This window comes from Platichthys flesus, chromosome 5 (genome assembly GCF_949316205.1).
Source record: "Platichthys flesus chromosome 5, fPlaFle2.1, whole genome shotgun sequence".
NCBI classification, from domain to species: Eukaryota; Metazoa; Chordata; class Actinopteri; order Pleuronectiformes; family Pleuronectidae; genus Platichthys; species Platichthys flesus.
Window position 1 is genome coordinate 12,942,516 of NC_084949.1, and position 19,357 is coordinate 12,961,872.

Below are 19,357 nucleotides of genomic sequence, written 5' to 3' on the forward strand. Positions count from 1 at the left end.
ATAATAATAAGATATGCAGCGGCGACTCCCATCTTCCTGTTGGTTCATTTCTGCAGCCACAGGGCACAGACTGTTGTTACACCACTTCACGTAGAATAAGGCAGCTGACTTCAGGACTCACACACCTCATGAAGGCCTCAGTGAAGGCTGATCCCGTACTTTTTCTTCGGCAAAAGTGCGGATACCCTAACGGCCCCAAATACACAAGAGAGAGTGTTTGAGCTCAGTTCAGATCTACATGCTCTGTTGTTGCATAAGGAGCTGAAGCAGAGTCATGTCTTGTCAAGTCATGTAGTACATTTCAGTGAGGGGGAAAGTGCAGAGGCCACAGCAGAGGAGGGATGGGACTGTTGTGTGTGTGTGTGTGTGTGTGTGTGTGTGTGTGTGTGTGTGTGTGTGTGTGTGTGTGTGTGTGTGTGTGTGTGTGTGTGTGTGTGTGTGTGTGTGTGTGTGTGTGTGTGTGTGTGTGTGTGCGTGTTTGAGCACATCAGCCTGCTGTTGAACAGACATAGAGTAGATTCTTATCTTGTTAAGTGTCACCTATTTCAGACGAAAGAGGCAGGTAGAAGTTCAGGGACTCACACTCACAAACCCACTGTTGCTTTTTGCATATACAAACCAATCAACCTCCACTGGACGTGACTTGAAAGATTATTTCACAGAAGTTCAGAAATGTCAGATGTGAAAACACCCAAGTAAAGGCGTCAGCCTCAGGTTACCAAAACAAACAGTAGTAAGTCAAGGAGTGGTGCTCCCTCCTGTGGACAACACTGGAAACTACAAGCTGAGGTGTGGGGAATATTTGTGCTGCATCCTCAATTTTTTGTGTTGTCGATAATTTGTATAAAACATTACTCTTAAAGTCAATACTTTCTATACATTTCACTTCAAAATTCCAGCAGGTTTTGGTTAAGACAGAATTATCATAACCCGGTTTCATCTTTAATGTGCACTCACAGCGAATACAGCCTCACGAAGAGCAGCACCCAGTTTTCTGATGTTTTTGGCCGTTAAGGATTTTCCCAGGGTTGACTGCCCTCTCTCTGACTGGTGGATATTGTGCAGTCTGAGAGGAAACCACCATTCACGCTCAAACCTACAATTTAGAATCTCCTAACCTAACCTGCATGTGTTTGGACACCGGCAGTCCACGGGAAGTCATTCAAACTCCCAACAGAAAGGCCCTGGCTGAACCGAGGTTCAAACATACTAGCTGCACACCACCGCACCACTTTGTTTCATTAACACATTTATCAGATATTGTAAAATATCAGCTTAATGAAAATCTGACGATTCTTTAGTCCTGAGTTTTTCAGCCTTAATGAAACACCAAGTTGGAAAAGAAAGACAATGACACATCAACTTTTTTATGAGTTTTTATTTATTTTCTTTTTAAGTGTTTTGTTGTTTTTATTCTCCAAAAAATCCTGAGGTATTCACAATATAATGGCATTTATTCTGTTTGAAATGACACTGGGGGGGAATAAAATACAGCCAAAAACAATCAAACAAAATTCATAAAAATGGGCAGTAAAGCTGTGTGGACTGATACAACCGTCGAGACAATATATCTGAGGTGACGTACACACGAGAAGCCTTTTGGACTGCAACAGCGGTGTATGAAGTCGACCCCCCCACGCCGCTAACTAGCAAATTCATGCAATCTAGACAGAGAACAGCATGTTAAAAAAACCAAGCAACAAACCCCAATGACACGTCAGAGCAGGTGAGTCCCACATCGCTAACAGAGGGAGTGCAGGTTAATAACAAGTCCATCAGTCCACTATGCGAGTAGTTATCATCAGCTCAAATACATTAAACCTTTTAAAAAAAAATAAAAGAAATAAATATAGTCTGCTTGTAGCCGGTATTCAATCATTACCGATTAAAAACCATCAAAGTTTCAAACAATATAGAGTTCAAACACACCGCGCTGTGGTTTGAAACCATCAGCGCTTTGTGTCAGACCATCTCAGAGGGTGATAATGGAAACGGTGCATCTTAATGTGAAGCAGGTTTCTATTCTCACCTGTTACTCTATAGAAAATATGTTAGTGTGATGACTTTGATTACAACATTTTGCTTCTCTGTACACAATGGTAAAATGTCAACCAGAGACCACTCCTCTACCGTGAGTCTTGTTTGCTCCCCCACATAAAAAAGCAATACACATAAAAAAACAACCAAACAAACAAACAAAAAACAAAATACAAATGACCAATAAATAAATATCAGTGAGAAAAATACACTGTTGAATCATTTTCTTGTTCTGTGCCACAGATCTATATGATTGATAAAATAACTGCTGTGACTAAGTCAATAAGGAAAACACCCGATATTCTCCACTCTGCACAACAATTCCCCCAAATCTGCAACACAAACAAAATTAAAATAACAAAATCAAACCCATCACAAGTGCAACATCAGTCAAGACAGACTCAGCATTAAGGAAATAAAAAAGCTCTGTCATTAGACCAATCAGCTCAATACTACAGCATCAGACAAACCGGAAAGAATAGAAAAATAATAATCCTCAAAATAAAATCCAAAAAGCAGTGGGCAGGGATGAACGGAGGTGGAAAGCATAAAATAACAGCACACGATTTATGACCCTAACCGGGGTAACAAGAAATAAATTGATCATGACATCTGATCAAAAGGAACACAATATATAATAATAATAATTATAAAAAAAAATAAAAAAAATACTATTAAACTTTTAAGTTCGAGGTTATCTTTATGTGGCAGTTTTAATTCGATGGAAAAACAGCGTAAAGTGAGAAAATGGTGATGTCACCCCGCCAGGGAAAGAAACCTTTAGACGCTCTCAGCTCTGTCTGGGATCACCCATTAATTTATTTGTTCAATTTGGTGTCATCTTTGCCCTGAATAATAATAATAAAAAAAAATTATAATAATAAAAACAGTTATAATAGTAATCATAAAACAAAAAAATCGACATAACAACAAACAAAATTAAAAGCTAATAATGATAATAATCACCATCAATAAAGACTTTTGGTAAACGAATAAACATCACACACCCGTCTCCGCTTGCTCACACTGCTAAATGAAAAGAGACACACGGCACACGGCACATGAATGAGGGGAAAAAGGACATTTTTTTCAAACAAACACTGTCTGCTAATAAAGATACAGCTCCTCCTCTGCGTCTTCTAGTAACGGGTCCAAAGTGAAAACAAATATAGCAAATTTGACAGAAAAAAAAGGCAAAAAAGTGTGTCTTTTCCTAAGAACACAATGAAGTCGACATTTTCCCTAAAAACTACAAACACAGACTATATGTGTAAAAATCATAAATAAGGATAAAGTTCTGTGCATCCCCGCCCCAACCGACCAAAACAAAACAAAAAAATAGCAGTTACAGCATGACAATAACATGCAATCGATATACTTTACAGCATTGATCTGTATCTCCCCCAAAAACTACAAACCCCAGTCTAACCCACATCCCTCCCTGACCCCAGTACAATCCTTAAGTATTTGTCAGTTCATTCAAAACACTTCTCTCGCTCTGGTATTTCTCTGTGAGCTAGCTGTGGGCGGTGGGGGCAACAAAACCAAAACACGGCTTCGCTAATTGCGGTTTATCTGTGTATGTACAGGAGGCTTCCCCCCCATCCAGGCAAGCTGACATGGTTTGAATGACTGCATAGTGAAAATGATATTTGGTTTACTTACAGATGTGGTGACAACACACGCACACTCTCACACACACATATTCTCGTCCTGTGCCAAGCCACAGCTCAGGTACACTCTATGAACTAGCTGTTTGTATACACCGCTGGCCTCGCACACAGCAAGCTAATATACACAACCAGCCACTGTTGGCAGTAGCCAGCATTGCTGTGTAGAATGGGTTGACTTTGTACATTTGGTGTGTGTGTGTGTAGACAGGTCAATTTGTTACCTCACACAAGTCACATAGATGTGTCACAGGCACATCTGGGTTGATTGGTTTTACAGAAGTGTAGCGTGCCACCATCGCCCAGTCAGGTGTTTGGATGGAAACGCACACTAGCAGCAAAGTCGAGTGAGCGTGTGCGTGTGTTAATAAAATACAACATCAGCTTAATAACAGAGAACCTCAACAGTGGGAGACTGGGTCCGGCTTTGTGTCAGGACACTATACCCGAGACACACAGACAGAGACTGAACAGTGAACGCTACAATGAGAGTGGGTTGCACCGTCTCTTAGCATGATTAGAGTTAAAATTGCACCAATGATACAACCTCAGGCCGTGCTGCCAGTGCAGCACAGCTGATGGATGCCAAGCACCAGATCCAGATTTATATACAACAGTTTGAATCAGGGGAGGCTGAGCAGCGAGCTGTCACTGTCAGCCCCCGTTAGATGGAGAGTTTAAGAGAGCAGAGCAGAGCAGCCCCAATCACTGCTGAAGGTAAACCGTAGCTTTGGATCAGGTCCAGGGTCACAGCCTGGCCTCCAGATAAAAAACAGTCAAAGGCTGAGCTAACAGAGTTGTGCCAACCCTCTGTCCCATCTGCTCAGGGGCCTGTATCACAAAGCTGCATGAGTTATGTGTGGTCAGACTTTTAGGGGGAAATCTCAGTGATAACAGAGCGCTATCAGAGCAGGTTAACTTTAACAGGTTAACAGACTGCCCGATCAAGTGATTTGGGAGCTTGACCCATCCTAGGGACTAACAGTCAAAGTGTCTCTGCCTGTGATGCTTCAAATGGAGCCATTGTAAAAACATTATCTGTCTTTTATGGACATAAAATATTGAGATGCCAGAGTTGCTCTTTAAAAAGAGAGTGTGATGATATCGTATAGTAGTTTTTTCAGATTCTATAACGTTTGATTGGCTTGTAGCTGAGCACTCCTAAAAGAGAGCTGGCCTAACATCCGGGCCACTGGGAGCGTGAGGCTGTGAAGCTGCTACATGAGGTTTCTGGTATGACTGCTGTATTTGGCTATATACACACACACACACAACTAAATGCCAGGACACTACGGTTTGAAGCTGTTCATCCTCCAGTCCTGCACTAACACTAAAGACCTTGTTAAATCAGATGAATTGATTCAGTCATATGCTTGAGTGCTTTCCTTTTCAGGAGGCACAGGAACTGTTGCAAATATTATTGTTTGTGACCTAAGCATTGAAACTGTGCTGAAATCCAGTGTGGCCCGGGTGCTAGTCTGACTTACTTCCTGACACAGGTCAGTGGCTGGTATCACTCACTGAGCAGAGATGAGTTGGCTGCTTGTATTGCCTGGCCCTTGGCGTGTGTTAGCGCTCCAGTCTCCCCCTGTACAGTATATGACACAGACACACGCACACACAGTACTGCTATACTACAGCACCCCCACCCCCCCTCCCACTAGCTATAGAGAGATTTCATATATATATATAACCATAGCTGAGAGTAATCAATTATAATGTCAATAACAATAGTCATAACAATAACAACAACGCTTTTGTATTTTTGTTGAGTTGTGGACACCTTTGGTGTGAACTGTCAAGGTTGTCAAGCTTGCAGGCGACCTGTGGACAGACGGAGGGATGGATGGACTTGACAGAGCATCCGGACAGACAGACATCCCCTCTAATTATATCTACACTGTACAGACATGTAGCGTGACGATGGGAGACAGACAATCAACTACTACCATGACACACAAAGCTACATCTGAGGTGAGGTGTGTGTTTATAATGTGTGTGGTAAGTTTGTCTTGTGAAGCTAACCTCCCAGCACTTTCTCTCCTAATCCATCTCACAACCTCTCACTTGCTCTTGCCCTCTTCACACTTGCGCTTCAGTATTTGGTAAAACGTGCAGACTTTGCATTATTTCATTTATTTGGCTTGGAAGAAAATGTATGCTTTGGGGAAAAGAGGTGACAGCAGCGTCTAAAGCAATAAAACATAGCAGCAGTAGCAATGTAATAAATAAAACATAAACACAAAAAGGTAACTAACTGACTAGAATCAAAATTGGTAGGTTGGTGTATCACAATGAAAGCTTTTTACAAAACCCAGCTGGCCTCAGAGCTTGGCCGCCCTGTGAAACTAAGCCTGATGATTTCCATCCCCGTTTCCTGTCTCCCTTTTTCAATCTCTTACTTCCTGTCTTCCAACTCAGACTTTTCTTCAACATCCCATTCCACTTTCGTAATACTCCCCATCTTCCTTCTCACCTCACTCTGTCCTCTCCGCTCGTTTTCCTGTCCTTTCATTTCCACTCATCTCTTCTACCATCTTGACAACATTCCTGCATCTCTCATCCTCTCTCTGTCACTTTACAGTTTCCTGTCTCGATCAACGCCGCTCCTCAGGTCTCTGTGTGTGCCAGTGATTTGGTTTGGTGCACGATGGGGGGTAGGAGGTTTGAGTCTGCATACTTAGCAGGCTTTGGCTATGGCCCTGTACCAAGGGGAGGCAGTAGGACTCTAGTCAGTCAGTCTCTGTAAACCAGTGCTCTGAAGTTACGTTAACCAGTTCAGTTCAATTCTCCAGATTCAGTGTCCATGTCAGAGTCAAGAACACAATGCTAAATCTGAGAGCTGTAAATCTCAGCTAATAGTAGGTATCCACTGCTTGATCAATCAGTTTAGGTGATCAACAGAAAACTGAAATTATTTTGATAACAATCACCTCCACCCACTCAATTTGTTTGTTGGTTATCTTGTATGTTAATGAGCAAGTTTACACAAAATAACTGATTGGATTTCTGATCATTTGTTCAGGGGGAGGAACAACAAACTAGCAATAATGACCCTGAGAATCTGCTGAGCTTTACATTTTTACTATTTTCCAACACTAAGGAAAAGAGAGGGGAAAAAAACCATAGGCCTACTGTGTGAGACTGACACACACAAAAACCTCAGGGAAGGGATAAAACTAAAATGAACCATGATAAATTGGTTGTGTTTAACAATCAATGCTTAACCTGGGCCAGTTAACTGAATCCCCTGCTCTCCAAAAAACACCTAAATATTTTATCTCAAGACTTGTCTGTGAGGTTGCATAATGTCAGGTCTAGATTGCTCGGCCTCCACCAGCAACACGCTACGAGCAGCCTTTGGTCTGAAAACACTGTGTTGCAGTACAATACTCTAAACAGCAGAGGCAGACAGAGAGGTAGACAAACAGGGAGTGAAGTCAAGAAATACCATACAATCCATTTTGATCCTTTGTACAAGATACTCTCTTTTCCGAACGCCTTCTCGATCATAACGCACTTCTACATTATCTTCAACCTCTCTCTACTTTCTTGCACCAGTAACGGATATTCAGTCCTTCAAATGGTAATCGATGAGCGTACATCTCCCACCCTTGATTTTTCTCCAGCACTTCTAAAAAGAGTTGGACTCTACCCTCTCCACATCCTCTTCTCTCTTTTAAACATCCCTCCATATCTCTTTAAGTTCCTCTAACTCACAAACACAAAGCAAATCTGGAATGCAACACTAATTTTTTTGTGAGTCTTTTTCGTTGTGTTTTTTTCCAATTACGCAGCTAAATACAATGATTCTAAACATGTTTCATAGCACAGTTAATAATAACTACTATTGTTATGTGTTAAAAATGAGCCTACAGGTGAACTTGTTAGGGCTGTAGTGTGAAGATGAATAAATGACTAGCAAATATAATCCTATAAAAACAACCAGTGACTGTGTCAGGATATCTCTCACACACGCGCACAAACACACACACATACATGGAAATGCTCACTCACAGACACAAACACACACAGATACAGCCTGAGAGTGTGTGATAGTAGAAACACCTGAAGAGCCATAATTGCACTGCGGTGTCCTCCTTAACGTTTATGTACAAGAGTGACCCGTGAGTGCTAATGTAGCAGATGCTTTGTTCCAGTGTGTAGAGACTACGCTGTTTACTGATCCAATGGCTTGGATCAATGCTGGAGACAGACGTGTAGGTGACAAACTAATGTAGGAAATGTATAAACACATAAAAGACACACAAATGTTTGCATTTAAGTGTGTGCGTGTGAGACATAGTGTAACGAGACGTAACAGTGGGTACATAAAAGAAGCTAACTACAGTGTCGGGCCCTTTTCTGCTCCCTCCTCCCCGTGTCTGCCTGTCCAGATATGATGTTGTTACAAAGAGAACCACCTGTGTCGTCTATCCATCCTTCATTCCATCTCTTTGTCCATCTGTCCATCTAGAGTCCTCCGTTGCTTCCTCCTCTTCTCCGGGCTCTCCGGTGGACAGATGGACTGGTGGGCTGGGTCTAACGCTAGGCTTAGCTGATGACGCTGGGCTAGACTAGGACAGACTTGAGTCTGGGCTTGGCAAAGCTAGAGCTAGGCTAGACTAGCGTATGGCTAAGCTCACTTCGGGCTGGGCTAGGCTACCTACTGAAGAGCGAGTGGAGCTGGTGTTGATGGCTGTAACACTGGCTGCTGCGAGGCGACTCGGTGCGCTCCATCACCGTCTGAAACCAACCGGCCACATCCACCACCAGCACCTCATAACGCTGGATGAAACTCAGCTCCTGGACGAGGGAGACGGACAAAGAGTGACAGAGGCGGTTTAGTAAAAGTTGAGCCTCCAGTAGACCTGGTTAATCTAGCAATTGCTCACTCTGACTGATGACTTACCAGCAGCTGGTGATATTTTGGCCTTTTTCTGTGATCCTTTGTGAGGCTGTGGATGGACATAAACATCAAGCAAGGCGGCAAAAAATGCATTTGAAAGTGATCAGATGAAAGGATAGTTTGGGACTCACCATTCTTTGACGAAGGACTGGAAGTCGAGGGAGAAGCCCATGCCGAGAGGCAGCGTTGGAGGATCTTCCTGCAGCACTTTGGTCAGAACCTCGAAGTCTGTCTTGCAGTTCTTGTAGGGAAACTGTCCTGTAGCCAGCTCCACCTGCAGCACACACGGAACCATTAACATCCACTTTTGCTGACAACAAATGCTTTGCTTTGGTATAAAGTAACTGTTTTAAACCAAAAATAAACCACACAAAAAGTTACTTTTTTCTTGATGAACATGTATTTTGGTTGTCTATTCACATTCAAGCACTCTTTCTATATAGTAGGAAAATTATGGTATATTTACCAGAGAGATGCCAAGACTCCACACATCTGCTCGGATGTCATAGTCAGGTTTGGTTGGATCTGGAGGGTCTATTCTCTCTGGCTGCAGGGATGAAAAAAAAAGACAGGCAACATTATTGTATCAGTGAATCTGTGTCTGTATCATGTGCAAACTACAAATATAAAAAAACAATTGTAAGCCTAAAAACACAAACACTACATTTCTATATCTATGCAAGTCTTTAGTGAGCTTGTAGGAGGGTTTTGAATGTATTGTGTGGGGGTTTCCACTCACCGCCATGTAGGCGGCACAGCCAGCACTGCGGGTCTTGGCCTTGGAGTCGACGAGGCGTCCACTGATGCCGAAATCACAAAGTTTGATCTGACCTTTAGCATCCAGCAGGATGTTGGAGGGTTTGACGTCCCGGTGAATGACACCGTGTTTCTCTTTTAGGTACTGTAACGCTTTCACTATCTGGAGCAGAAACATTAAACATTAAGAATAAAACACTTGAGTGAGCAGTGTGACACTTTCCCCGTCTCTATACGAGTTTCTTCCACTTACTGCAACTGTCATCTTTCCTAGAATTCGCTCTGGGATGGGGCCCTGGATTCTCTTCTTCAGCTTCTCCGCACATGTTCCCATTAGCTCCATGGCAATGAATACATCCGTCTGAACATGCACACAAACAAACATACACACATTAGAAAAAAGCAAAACATAGACCCCAGCAGTGAACTGACTGCTAAATTGTTAAACGGCCTGGACAGCTACAATTAAGTCAACTCTTTTAACAGGTCAGGAGGGGAGTTTACTGAGTTACAAGTGTTGTATAAATTGTATACATGTGCTGCAGTTTCTTTGTCTTTAGCTGTGACTTGAGTTTATTGTTAAGCATACACACAGTAATGTATTTAGGGGACACCTACGTTGGTAACTATGGCGCCGTAGCACTGGATGATATAAGGGCAGTCGTGACTTTTCAGCACAACGTCCAGGTCCATCAGAATCCTCTTGTTCTCATCTCTGTTTCCTGTACGACGCATTTGCTGGTGACACACACACACACAAACACACATTAGGAAAACACAACACATAGACCACAGCAGGGAACTGACTGCTAAATTGTTAAATGGCCTGGATGGCTACAATTAAGTCAACTCTTAAATAGTAGGGATGTTATGTGGGGTTATTAGTGCTGCTGTGTTTGTAAACTAGTTACAATTAAAGCACAGCAGAAAATGAGAGCGTGTGACTACAACGGGATGAGCATCGCGCTCCTACCATGTTTGGAACACGCTGACTGACGGTCCCTGTGGGGAAATCTTTGGCTACCTCTTCAAAACAAAGCTCACCATACTTCTCTAGTACTTGTTTTTATCAGGAAAACTATTCTCTGAAATGTATCTTATATTCCAGTAAAGAGCTTGACTCATATAAGCTAAATGCACATCATCTTAATGTGCATTTTAACAACCAGCCTGTAGACATCTGTCTGATTCTTTTCAGCCACACCGGCTCTGTGTTACATTAGCAGAATCAAATCAAGACAATATATAAAAAGTGGGAGTGCTGGAGAACAACAGAGCATCTGTTCTTCAGCAGCACCATCTATTATGTTGTTCAGAGTTGTTTTGCCAACTTCTTTGTCAGGTGTAAAACAAGCGAAAAAAGAGGTTTGCAGCTGATTTCCTCGCGGTGACAGATGCTCAGCAGCTGTTCTTGAAGATGCCAACGTTTTGTTCCATTTAAATTCCTTTGTCATCACTAGACATACTAACCAACTAAGGAGCCATCATCAGCTTTTGTAGCTGGATCCTGTGCACACTGTACGCTGGTTCGTTAACAATGAAAACAGGCAAGAGCAGGGGGGTCTTACTTTGACAGCGATGACATGGCCTGTCTTCTTGAATCGTACTTTGAAAACCTGTCCGCAGGTCCCACTGCCGATCTCCCCCTCACTAATCAGGTCTGTCACCTCGGCTGGATACCGCTGTTTATGCACAAACACAACACAACATGATTATATGTCCTGCTTAAAATATGTTTTACAGGTAACAAGGGCCATTCTGATCTGGTATTAATATCCTTCCTGAGAAATCCGATCACAAGTGGACAGCTTTAAGTACGCGTGTTCCCATCTGCCATTAAAAAGCATCCTGAATGTGTCTCCTGAGACTACTTGGGATGAATGTTTGATTGTTTGATTGTGAAACAGCCGGGGGTCAGATGATGCCAGCTGAGTAGGTGGTCCTTCATATGTGGCCCAGGACCCAAATAGAACTTGGCTACATGCATCCCACACCACCTCCCAATGTTGTACCAGTGATCTGATCTCAGAATGCAATGAGGACACATCTGAGTGCGTCCAAACCTGAACTTAAAGCTGATCAACCTGTGATAGGATTTCTCAGGACAGATGTTAACACCAGGTCTGAGCGGGTTCACAGTCAACTGCATGTTGTTTCTTCACAAAACACTTCAAGCTGAAAATTGTGCATAGAGACCAATTCTGACTTTCTGCATCGTAATGCAACATTAACCCTCTTGGTTACTCAGTTAAACATGTTTTAATGTGTAATTAAGATGCTCCCCCACGGGCCATGACTTAGAATACCAGCACTAAGTGGGAAGATGCATCATTTTCCATGCTTTATTAACCACAAATCATCGGTGATTCAGATACTGTGAGCGACATTTCGTTGACAACATTATGTAGCACCCCCTCAGCTAATGAGAGGAAGTGAAAACTTTCTGGAGTGCAGCGATGAGTCACATCATTTTCTCCATCTCCAAACCCTGACTGGCCTCGACTAGGTTTCTAAACCTGAAGGCTGAAAGAGACACAAACTAAACAACCAAATGAGGCCATCGCAATCAATCTCCTTGATTATATCTCGTTCAAAGTGGGAAAACATGCCAGGAGGAGGCTGTTGTTCTTCTGATTGAGAAACCCTCAAGGACACTTGGGGTTTTGATGTTTGCTTTGACAGTGTTTAACGTTGGCCTATTTAAACGATGGTCTCTAAGCTCACTACACAAACATAAGTCAGAAACATCAGCAGCTGACAAGGAATGAGTGAATGTGTCATTTCCTAACCAACCTAAAACTACTTTTATTTTTCTCTTTCAGGATCCTGACGAAACCAAAAAAGTGTTAATGTTTGACCCCAGTCTCAAAAAGACACTAAAGCCAGTATTCATTTAATTTCTCATTTATGTCTTATCTATCTCAAGTATCTTAAGTACCTCCACCAAGGAGGTGGCGTTTTCATTGGAACACAATTACATTTTCTGTGACACAGAGGATCAGGCTTTTTCAGCTTGACTTAACAGACCATTCTTAGTATGATACGTATTTATTTGTTTTGAATATTTTTGTCTCTTCATTGGATTTGTTCACAATTAGGAAAATAAAGAATATCAACATGACAATGAATCCAGGTTTTTAGGTGTAAAGGATTAGCAATTCCAAACCTGAAAAAATTAACATGTGTCTGTGTGCACAACTCACCTGACCGTCAATCTTCAGATAACCAGTCTGTTTCATGATCTCCTGCAGTTTCTGATTAATCTCTGCACTGCGAGGACACAAGAAGACACAATGTCACGTGACTCGAATGCATTATGAGGTATGGTTTAGTGTGAAACACCCACAGCGAGATGAGAGAGAATTCTGACTCACAAATGGATGCTGTGTGTTTCTGTGCATCTCTTCAACCCTACTCTCTACATGTGGATCCATTAGGTGTAAAATAACCTGCTCTGCTTTAAATGACCCCTCATCCTGCTCAGTCCTCAAAAAACAGAGCGGCTTTCAGGCAGGCACACAAGTCTGTACATTTTCCTGAAAGCATCTGTATGTAAGAACGCAGTCAGTTGTTCTGGCCATAATCAGGAACTTTTCCAGCCAATAAAATGTCAGAGGGAGTCAATGCGTCAGGAAAATGTCTAGAAAATTCCCACCCAGCGAGCGGGCGTATCAATGACTTATCACATGATGGACTCAAACCGGAGGCGGGAGCTGATGAGCTACAAACAAAAACACTGCCATTTCCACAGCATAATTTATACGTCATGTCAGGCCTCCTGCATTCTCTAACAAGACGCCCCGTCTCTTGAATGTTCCTGAAATGTTCCTGTTGTCATGATCGATCTCCTGCTGCAGGCAACACATACGTGAAAGGCAAATGTTCGGTCACGATTTCCTTCGAATTTACATCTGACAACATGTAAGTGTTTTGTCTCCATGTTCAAATCCATTCTTCTCCACTGTACTTAAAATTGTTTAAGACCACAAATCCCTTAATTCGACTTATTATTTAGCTAACGATCCCGTTTTTTTTTTTTTTAAATCAAAATTATGTTAACACCCTCTTAAAAAAAGCAGTAAGTCATTAAATAATATGATATTATACAACAAAAGTCTTTGTGGCTGTTCCAGCACTACAGTGAATGCGGTTTCTCATGACTTATTTCTGACGTGGACTTCAGCATGTCGACATACTTCTCTAGACTCTTCTGTAGGCCATACGGGGGTGTGGGCAGGGTGAGCATGTGTCGCGGGCGGGCGGGGTAGGGGTGGTGCTGAGGCGAGCTCTCTGAAGACGATGACCGGCTGCCTCCGTCATTGGCCAGTGGCAGCTGGAGCGCTGGGTAGGGGGGGGGGGCGGGGGGGAGACATGAAACATTAGAGAGAGACAGGAGAGCAGAGGGCAGAGTGGTGTGTTCTACACCAGAGGCCAGCATGCCAGAGGGTATAAGAGGGCTTTGTTCATTCATGCATTTACCGACTTCCTTATTTTAGTGATTGTATGTAAGACAGAGGTAGTGACAACGTATTATTATTTGTGAACTATCTGCTTTAACGTTTTGTGCATCAGTTCAGCTTAAATTTTTTCTCAGAGTAAAAGTCTGAAGAGAAATGAACGTGATCCACGACATCCGGTGTAGAACTCACTTAAAATGTCCACAGGTTGTTTTTAGTAAATTCCGGTAAAATTTTTAGCTATTAGTTTGTGAGGTTATACATAATGAGGTCATATCTCATTGTAAAAGAAAACTGTAAATAGGTAAAACTATGCGACTAAAGTGGATCGGAGTTGAGCCGAGAAGTGAAATGTTTACGATGGACGGTTTGGAAAATAATTTTACTGCTCAGCTTCTCTTCAAAATACACTTGGCTAACCTCAGTGTCTTCTTTACAACATGTAACGGGTCGCCTTTGTTGCATCACCTCTTTTCATGGACAAATCGAAACGATCAAAGAAAATGAAACTAAAGTTATAATAAACTGTAATCTGCTGTCAAAGAAAGCCAAACGGCCTTACCAAGACACATAGGACTTTATAACACTGTATGGCAAATCGATGGCTCACAACAGAAGTCATATGCTTCAGGCCTCTTAAAAACGTAGGTGTAAATCATGAGCATCAGAGGACATGTGTTGACCTTGAAACATCAGGCGTGTGAGGGTTAGCAGCTAGGATGATCAATTACTGACACTGCGTCAATTAAGCTTCAGATCCCTGATTTCTTTCGAGTTTAACTCCATACTAATCATCATCCGTGTAAAATCAGCTACTTTTAGAAATTCTCAAAACCAGTTTGAAAACCACTATTATCATTTTCATGGCAGTAGACTGTCAGCTCCACTGAAACTGTTTGGATCCATGAGTCACCTGTGGATGGACCAGCCTGTAAACGGAGAACCAGTTAGTGAAGGGGAGGAGGGGTTAGTGGAGAGAGGAAGGAAGACTCAGGCAGTTGTTGGCACAGATCATATCTCCACAGTTCGGCTGGCTCCAGATGGATGGATGAGAGGATCGACGGGCAGACACCGAGAAGACGGGCAGACACATAAAACACACAAGATATTCACAGGCACTGCTTTACCACCTCCTGCTTGCTGAGTGACGCTGCTAGAGGAAGGAGCAGCGAGGGGATGCCAGAAGATGAATAACAAACAAATAATATTAAACAGTCAGATGTGAGAGAGGAACGGAGAAATCCAGCCAAGACTACATAGCAAAGACTAAGCTGGAAGTCAGACAGTCAGTCAGACGGTCAGACTCGGACAGGAAGTCAAATCTTCAGTCGCCACACAGAGAAAACAGAGAGAGAAGCCTGAGTGGTCACAGCACTCCTGCAGACAGACCAGTGGGGAAGCTGGATTAGAGACTGTTTCAAACAAAAACACAACCCATAACATTGTGCCGTGCAGTAAAGCCACATGCACCGTGATTCTCTGCCTCCAGCAATACAAAGGTTAATGATCTGTCACATGTCCATACACACACATATAGACTGTGAAGATCAACACACCAACACTGCCCTGCCACTGGCAAAGACACACACAGCCAAAGAGAGATAGAGAGAGAGATAGAGAGAGAGAGAGAGAGAGAGAGAGAGAGAGAGAGAGAGAGAGAGAGAGAGAGAGAGAGAGAGAGAGAGAGAGAGAGAGAGAGAGAGAGAGAGAGAGAGAGAGAGAGAGAGAGAGAGAGAGAGAGAGAGAGAGAGAGAGCAGAGGAGGAGTAGGGATGGAAAGATGGAGAGAGGGTGCGATTTGGGAGGAGGTGTGAATAACTGGGCGGCTAAAATATTAGCATCTGGTCAAGGACTGGACCTGTTTCACTAAAATGGATTAAACTTGTGCCCCTGAGCAGTAATAGTAAAAGAACAAATAATTATTTTGACCCTTAGTTTCTCTTTCTAAGACTTAAAATGATGAACTGAGGATTCCCCCCCTTTTAAAGACATAACATATTTTGCACGAGTTCTACCTGACACTTCGGGACAACTATTTGATTTGTTACTTATTTAACAATGCAGGGTGAAAGTGATTGAGGCATGAAGTCTCTCAACTGCAGGCGATCCGTCACTGAACTGTACAATAAGGTTGTGTGATCTTGTTACATTGGTTGTAAACATATTTTTGTTACTTGAAAGACTTGAAACTGAAGTGGTGGAAAGTACTCCCTATAATTCCAGGTTTTCCAGGATGCGTGGGGAGCCTGACGAGCATAGATAAAATCAGTGAAGAAGTACTAGTGAGAGTCTATCCGGCAATTTGGAGCAAAACAAATGTAACCAAATTGGTGAGAATGTTAAGAGCTGCCTGTGTTTATATTCAGTGGCAAATGTGAGGGTTATGGGTGGTATAGGTAAACAGACTGAGGGAGGAGGGTATCAGAGGTGAAACAGGGGACACAGGTGGTTGGGGAGAGTTGGTTGTGGTGGGGGAGAGAAGTGCAGTGGCAGAGAGATCGATGGATTGAATGATACCTGCACGCTGGGAAGGGGCTGGAGCAGGACTGAGCTGGATCACGATGACTAGACAGAGGAAAGAAAATATACACACACACGCACATTACTGCACTGTACTACAGAGACGATCACACGTGCGCACACACTCCACCATCATCGCAAAAGACAAACACGACAACACCCAAGCTCTCAGACTTCTATAAATCATACAAATTTGAGCAGTGAATAAAGTATAATACTGGCGTTACTCTCTTTCTCTCTTATTGTTTGCAAATCCTATGGGAAGTCCAAAATCAATGCTTTAGTAGGTGTCTCAGTACTTTCCAGCCTTCCCACCCTGCCTGAGAATCTCAGCCCCAAGCTCACTGGTCTGTATGGAAGTCATTAATCTTGAAAAACAGGTAAGAAACATACTGTTTGTCCTGTAGACCGCTAAAGACTGTGGATTTTACTCAAACACGAGTGAAGATTTCTTTGGGGCTATATTCAATTGCAGATTAATACCTTTAAGTGGCATGTTCGTGGCAATGTACGTTGAGCAATGAAAGAATATCTATAATAATCAGAATATAATTCTAATCAATGGCGATATAGCAAAGGTTTAAGCATAATGACAATGTATAACACATGATTAACCCCAGAGCATATCCGCTGTTGACCGACGATGGAAAAGCCTATGGGGATAACGTTCAATATTTGGCGGCTTCGTCTGCTGGTTTTTGGATGTTTTGCTTCTTATCAAGAGTTTGTCATTTTCTGCTGACAAAGAAGAGATAAAACCACGACCTTCACTCGGGAGCAAAAGTCAGTCTTTGCAACTTAAAATAATTAAAATGTTACATTTATCGTGACAATTACAATTTTTTTAAAGCACAGGTCACCCAGTGCAGCAGTGTGGCACACTGGTGTGTTTGTAACAGGGATGTCTCTATTTTTCCCAGATTTATAATGTTATTAATTACATTGGACTGAGTGGAGCAGTAATCTGCAGGGTGAATTGAGGGGAGGGATACGTGCTGCACTAAATATTGAGTCAGCGCTCTGCTGTGAGCGAATGAAGGCAGCCAATGTTTAGTTTTTGGTTCATCAGTTCATCCGTTGAGTCTATTCTTGGCTTCTGTTGGCAATAAGAGTAAGAGAAAGAGAGAGAGAATAACGCCAACCTTACATTTCACTCATCCACACTTTCATTCTCACACGCAGCTAATGTGACCTCACAACACGGTATCTTTAAAAAGAACATGAGGGGAGGAGAACGAAGCAGGTTTGAGGGAAACGTCTCTCAAACCTCACATGGATGAGAGAGATGATCTGTGGGAAAAGAATGATCGGTGTTCATCAGTGACATTACTGTGTAGACACAATATCAGAGGCTGCTCATAACAACAAAGATGTGTGTGTGTGTGTGTCCAACAACAGTGGTCGTCTGCATGTCCCTGAGAGGCTTCCATGCTGAAATATACCTTCGAGTTTCTCTCCTCTCACACGGTTCCAGCGTTACTGCCTCACCACCTCTTTTAACACTGAATCCAATGAAAACTGCGAGGGGCTTTATACACAGAGTCGTGTCAGATGGGAACCGTGTTTAGAACGTAGCACCAGCCGAAGCCTGATGGTTGACGTTAGCTAGCGTTGGATGCGGTAGCTGCTGCAACAAATTAGCGTCTTGTTCGTTAAGGGTCAGAACCGGCAGGAAAAAACCGGACTGCCGCCATCAGTCATGAACAGACACACCAATGAATACTTGGAGGACCCTGTGGAGACGCTTGGGCGGAATGGCACCTCTGTCAGGGGCACATCCACATTGTAGGGACACCATGAAATGTTCCGACTGACGCTGGGCCTGCCACCGACGATCACTCAGGGTGCTAGCCCGTTAGCCTAGCATGTTTGACAGCACTGGATCAAAACAGATTTCGGGACGTGACTGGCAGCGGCATATTTCATGACAGCTCGCCGGGCGTTTTCGTTTTTATTCGAACCTCTGTGCGAAACGTCCCTCTGGTTAATGAGGTGATTTAACCCCCCAAAGAAATGTAGCGACCCAGTCGATGTTTGTTTATGTAGCTAGCCTGTTAGCAGGTAGTAGCTAATAGTAGCTCCCTCCCCTCCCTCCCTCCCTCCGCCTCTGCGATCTTTCCCCGGCTATTCTGGCCGTTACCGACTCCCCGGTCCTCCCCGGTGGACACTCACTAGGCCTGGGACGTGACCGCTGCGGGCTCATGTCGATGTGCAGGTCGATCCTCCGGCGAGCTTCTTCATTCTCCAGCTTGAGCTTCTCCTCGATTCGCGACAGCCTCTGCTCCAGCGACGACATCTTGAAAAATTGAGCACCATGTAGCTCCCAGCAGACTCTCTACTCCCCCCTCTCTCTCTACTCTCCCTCTCTCTCCCTGTGGCAGGCAGGGCACGCACACGCACACGCAAACGCACACGCATAGACACGAGCACTGCAGTATTGTCACACCTCTGTCCTCATGCGCCTTCATTCCTATAAAGTCAATAACAGCTTATAGTCACGAGATATATATCATAATAGACATATGTTGTTTAGGATCTTAGTCATGTTTTACATATGATACTAGTCCTATGTTATATATTATAATGAATGTAAATAATATATAATAGCCACATGATATAGTTATTAATACTCGCGTTATACATGACAAAAGATCATGTTTACTTTAAATGATGATAGTCAGGCATATGCACAGACATTTTGGGGGGCAGGTGCTCAAACCAAAAAAAGGGCACCCACCGCCAAATTGTTTATGAAATTAAAAATAACAATAATAAATAAATAAACACAGTAGGACATTTTCAACTTATATATTTATTTTTGTTAACAAACTACCTCAAATTATCAATTTGAATAAATAAATGAATGTCTGTCTGTACTTCTCTCCCTCTCTCTCTTCATTCAACATGAAAAACGTCAGTAAACAGCTGGACAAGGCTTTGAAATCACGGAGTTTTTGTTTATTTTTTATGAGACCGAGGGCTGTTGTGTTGCAGGTATGGCCTGCCCCT

General features: G+C 42.9%; 1 protein-coding gene across 2 annotated transcripts; it reads right to left on the reverse strand.

Annotated features, from left to right (window-relative positions):
• Positions 1–2,829: 2,829 nt before the first annotated feature.
• On the reverse strand, positions 2,830–18,783 carry map2k7 (mitogen-activated protein kinase kinase 7). 2 transcript variants are annotated; one of them, XM_062387447.1, is made up of 12 exons: positions 18,521–18,783; positions 16,346–16,393; positions 13,569–13,713; positions 12,576–12,642; positions 10,941–11,054; positions 9,991–10,110; positions 9,626–9,733; positions 9,356–9,535; positions 9,083–9,163; positions 8,748–8,890; positions 8,620–8,665; positions 2,830–8,513 (listed from the first exon to the last, which is right to left on the reverse strand). In XM_062387447.1, exons 1-12 carry the CDS (start codon positions 18,642–18,644, stop codon positions 8,370–8,372), a joined length of 1,320 nt encoding a protein of 439 aa, XP_062243431.1. In that variant the 5' UTR covers positions 18,645–18,783; the 3' UTR covers positions 2,830–8,369. The 2 variants fall into 2 exon arrangements, with proteins under 2 accessions (XP_062243431.1, XP_062243432.1); XM_062387448.1 differs by lacking the exon at positions 16,346–16,393 and having other exon boundaries at positions 18,521–18,781.
• Between the last annotated feature and the right edge of the window lie 574 nt (positions 18,784–19,357).